General features: G+C 44.6%; 1 protein-coding gene across 1 annotated transcript in view; it reads left to right on the top strand.

Moving 5' to 3' along the window:
• Positions 1 to 673: 673 nt before the first annotated feature.
• The window catches only part of LOC137803226 (ecto-NOX disulfide-thiol exchanger 1-like), a gene marked incomplete at its 5' end in the record, with an annotated part of 9,570 nt that continues 6,936 nt past the window's right edge, over positions 674 to 3,307 (top strand). Inside the window, one exon of the mRNA XM_068601483.1 lies at positions 674 to 886. Within this exon, the coding sequence (XP_068457584.1) occupies positions 674 to 886 (213 nt within the window). The remainder of the gene's footprint in view (positions 887 to 3,307) is intronic.

The raw sequence follows: 3,307 nt of genomic DNA, 5'->3' as shown, positions 1-3,307 counted from the left end.
ACCCTGCAGGAGGAGGTTTTGCTGACAAGTATTCAAACCCTCTAATGCAGTAAAAGTACCACGACTACACTGTCAAAACACTCTGGGTTGGTTTCTCATGGCTAGTTGGACATAGTTAGTTATGTATAGTTAGTTATATATGTGTAGTTATATGAACAACCACATCCAAATATAATTGGTCATAGTTGGTTATAGTTGGTTATAATTGGTCATAGTTGGTTATAGTTGATCATAGTTGGTTATAATTGGTTATAATTGGTCATAGATGGTTATAGTTGGTTATAATTGGTCATGGTTGGTTATAGTTGGTTATAGTTGGTTACATTTGATTATAGTTGGTTGTAGTTGATCATAGTTGCTTATAATTGGTTATAGCTGGTCATAGGTGGTTATAGTTGGTTATAATTGGTGATAGTTGGTTATAGTTGATCATAGTTGGTTATAGCTGGTTATAGTTGATCATAGTTGGTTATGGCTGGTTATAGTTGATCATAGTTGGTTATGGCTGGTTATAGTTGATCATAGTTGGTTATAGCTGGTTATAGTTGATCATAGTTGGTTATAATTGGTCATAGTTGCTCATAGTTAGTTTTGGTTCGGGGTAATAGTTAGCTTTAGGTGTTAATCTGATTTAAATTACTAAACACTGATATTTGGTATTTTCCTTCTCCAGATGACCATAACTTCGCCGAGGCGACAGCGGTGCTGTCCACCTGGATCGACCGCGGCGAGGTCAACCGCCGGACCGCCAACCACTTCTACTCCATGATCCAGTCGGCCAACAGCCACGTGCGGCGGCTGATGAGCGAGAAGGCTCAGCACGAGGAGGAGATGGAGCGCGCCAAAGAGATCTTCAAGAACGCGCTGCTGGCCATCCTCAACCAGTGTAAGTTTACTCCAGAACCAGCCCCACCTGCTCTGCAGGTAAGTTACCTCCAGACGGCCACACAAGCAGCTTCCTGCTGAAACGGAGCCTCTGAGGAGTCTCAAGGTTCAGTTAAGGCTCATTTAAGGAATAAAGCGCAGTGATGAACGCGTCACGTCGCTTCACTTCATCTTTTGAATTGTTCACCACATAAAGAAACAATTAACGTAAACATTTCAAAATAGAAGAAAAAAAGCAACAAATATCAAAATCATTGTCTGTGAAACTTTAATCTGCATTCACACTGAACTCAGTCTGACAGGAAACCAGAACGCTTCTATCGATAAAGAAATCATGGCTTTGAGATTGGATTCAATAAAGAGATCTGAATTTGGTTCTGTAGTCCTAAGTGTGATATCACTCTGGTGTCTACGTGGAGGTCATAATAATGAAAGGTCAGAGGTCACCAGGATGTTAGACTGTATAAATAGATGGAATATTTATTACATGTTAAACATGCAATGAGTTCTGTTTTGAATCGTCAGACAGCTTCATGATCATCAGGGTCAGTTCCACCAGAACACGAGTAATGATCCTGTGGATCTGCTCCATGTTCACGTGATCAATAAGCAGCGTGTCAGCTTACAGAGCAGCGTCCTCTCTGCCTCCATCCTAAAGCCCTCCATGCATCACTCTGCAGCCCGGTCTCCATGACAACCCTCCCCCATCAGCTCGCCGTGCCGAGAGGTCAGCTGGAGGTTTGAAGGTCAGCTGGAGGTTTGAAGGTCAGCTGGAAGTTTGAAGGTCAGAGGAGAGACACTCGTCACTGTCTCTCTAAAAGGCTTAAAGCTGCAGTGATTCTCTCTGCTTTGGTCTCCTCCAGTACATTCACTCAAGTACTTTGTCTAAATATATGAAATATACATATATATATACTTTATAGATTGTACTTTTTACTGTAGTACACCTCAAAGGTACATGTTGTACTGTAGTACAATAGTAGTTCCAGACATTGCAGAGATCTGAACCCTCCAGGTCTCTGACGTATAAATCTGATCACTAATGAGAGCTGAAGGAGTCAACTGAAGGAGGAAGACAGAAAGTCTGATGATGATGATGATGATGAAATACCAGCAGCCTCGTGGTGAGTATCTCTGAGGAACTCAAAGGCAACGTTTCACCTCAGTTTGGCTTCAGCTCTTTGGTTCTTGGAGCACAGCGAGTGACTCAGAGCTCGTCCTGCGAGCCTCAGCAGGAGGACGAGTGTTGCCTTGCTCAGAGGAACAGGAAGCGAAGCAGCAGGTGGTGTAAGTACGGTGAGACGTCACATGACCACACCTCACATGACCTGTCACCGGTGTGCAGATCAACCGGGCGCTCAGTGCGCAGTAGAGCTGTTTATATTTATCTGTTTATCTGTAGAAAGGTTCCCTGAAGGCTCTGGAGCTCTTTCTGAGTCAAAGACTTTTTATAAGGACATTTGATTTAATAATAACGTTTATTATTGTACTTTAATGTTTGTGAAGTCACAGTCTGTCATCATGTGCTCAGTGAAGACTCTGCAGGACTCTCACAACCGTCTGGTCTCAAGGAGCCGCTTCCATTGTCATCACAGAGCACTTCCTGTAGTTCATGTCTGCTTTTCATTTAACTGAAGTGACCATGTCAGGACTGAGGAGGTTTCTTCCTCACGGCGCGGTTCTTACTAGCAGCAAGTTTCTTACTAGCAGCACGTTTCTTCTTTAGCGACATGTATCTTTCGAGTGATGCCCTTCTTACTAGCGGCGCGTTTCTTTCTAGCAACATGTTACTTACTAGCAACATGTTTGTTTTTAGCGACATGTTTCTTACTAGCGGCGCGTTACTTTCTAGCGGCGCGTTACTTACTAGCGGCGCGTTACTTACTAGCGGTGCGTTACTTACTAGCGGCGCGTTACTTACTAGCGGTGTGTGTTACTTACTAGCGGTGTGTTACTTACTAGCGGCGCGTTACTTACTAGCAGCGTGTTACTTACTAGCGGCGCGTTACTTACCAGCGGTGTGTTACTTACTAGCGGCGCGTTACTTACTAGCGGTGTGTTACTTACTAGCGGTGCGTTACTTACTAGCGGCGCGTTACTTACTAGCGGTGTGTTACTTACTAGCGGCGCGTTACTTACTAGCGGCGTGTTACTTACTAGCGGCGCGTTACTTACCAGCGGTGTGTTACTTACTAGCGGCGCGTTACTTACCAGCGGTGTGTTACTTACTAGCGGCGCGTTACTTACAAGCGGCACGTTACTTACTAGCGTTTCTTTCCTCTTCCTCTCAGATGGGCTCTGCTCACTGGCCTTGCTGTCGTCTGAGCACATGATGAACCTTTAGCAGGACAGACGTCCACATGAGGAGGTCCAGCCGGCTTCCTGTGGCTCCTGTGTTAGCCTCAGTCAGTGCTACGTGTTA

The sequence above is a fragment of the Clinocottus analis genome, unplaced genomic scaffold (assembly GCF_023055335.1).
Source record: "Clinocottus analis isolate CAN_PGR_092001 unplaced genomic scaffold, fCliAna1.0.p SCAF_50, whole genome shotgun sequence".
Classification (NCBI taxonomy): domain Eukaryota; kingdom Metazoa; phylum Chordata; class Actinopteri; order Perciformes; family Cottidae; genus Clinocottus; species Clinocottus analis.
The sequence above is the reverse complement of the archived record's forward strand: the minus strand, read 5'-3'. Positions and strand labels throughout refer to the sequence as shown.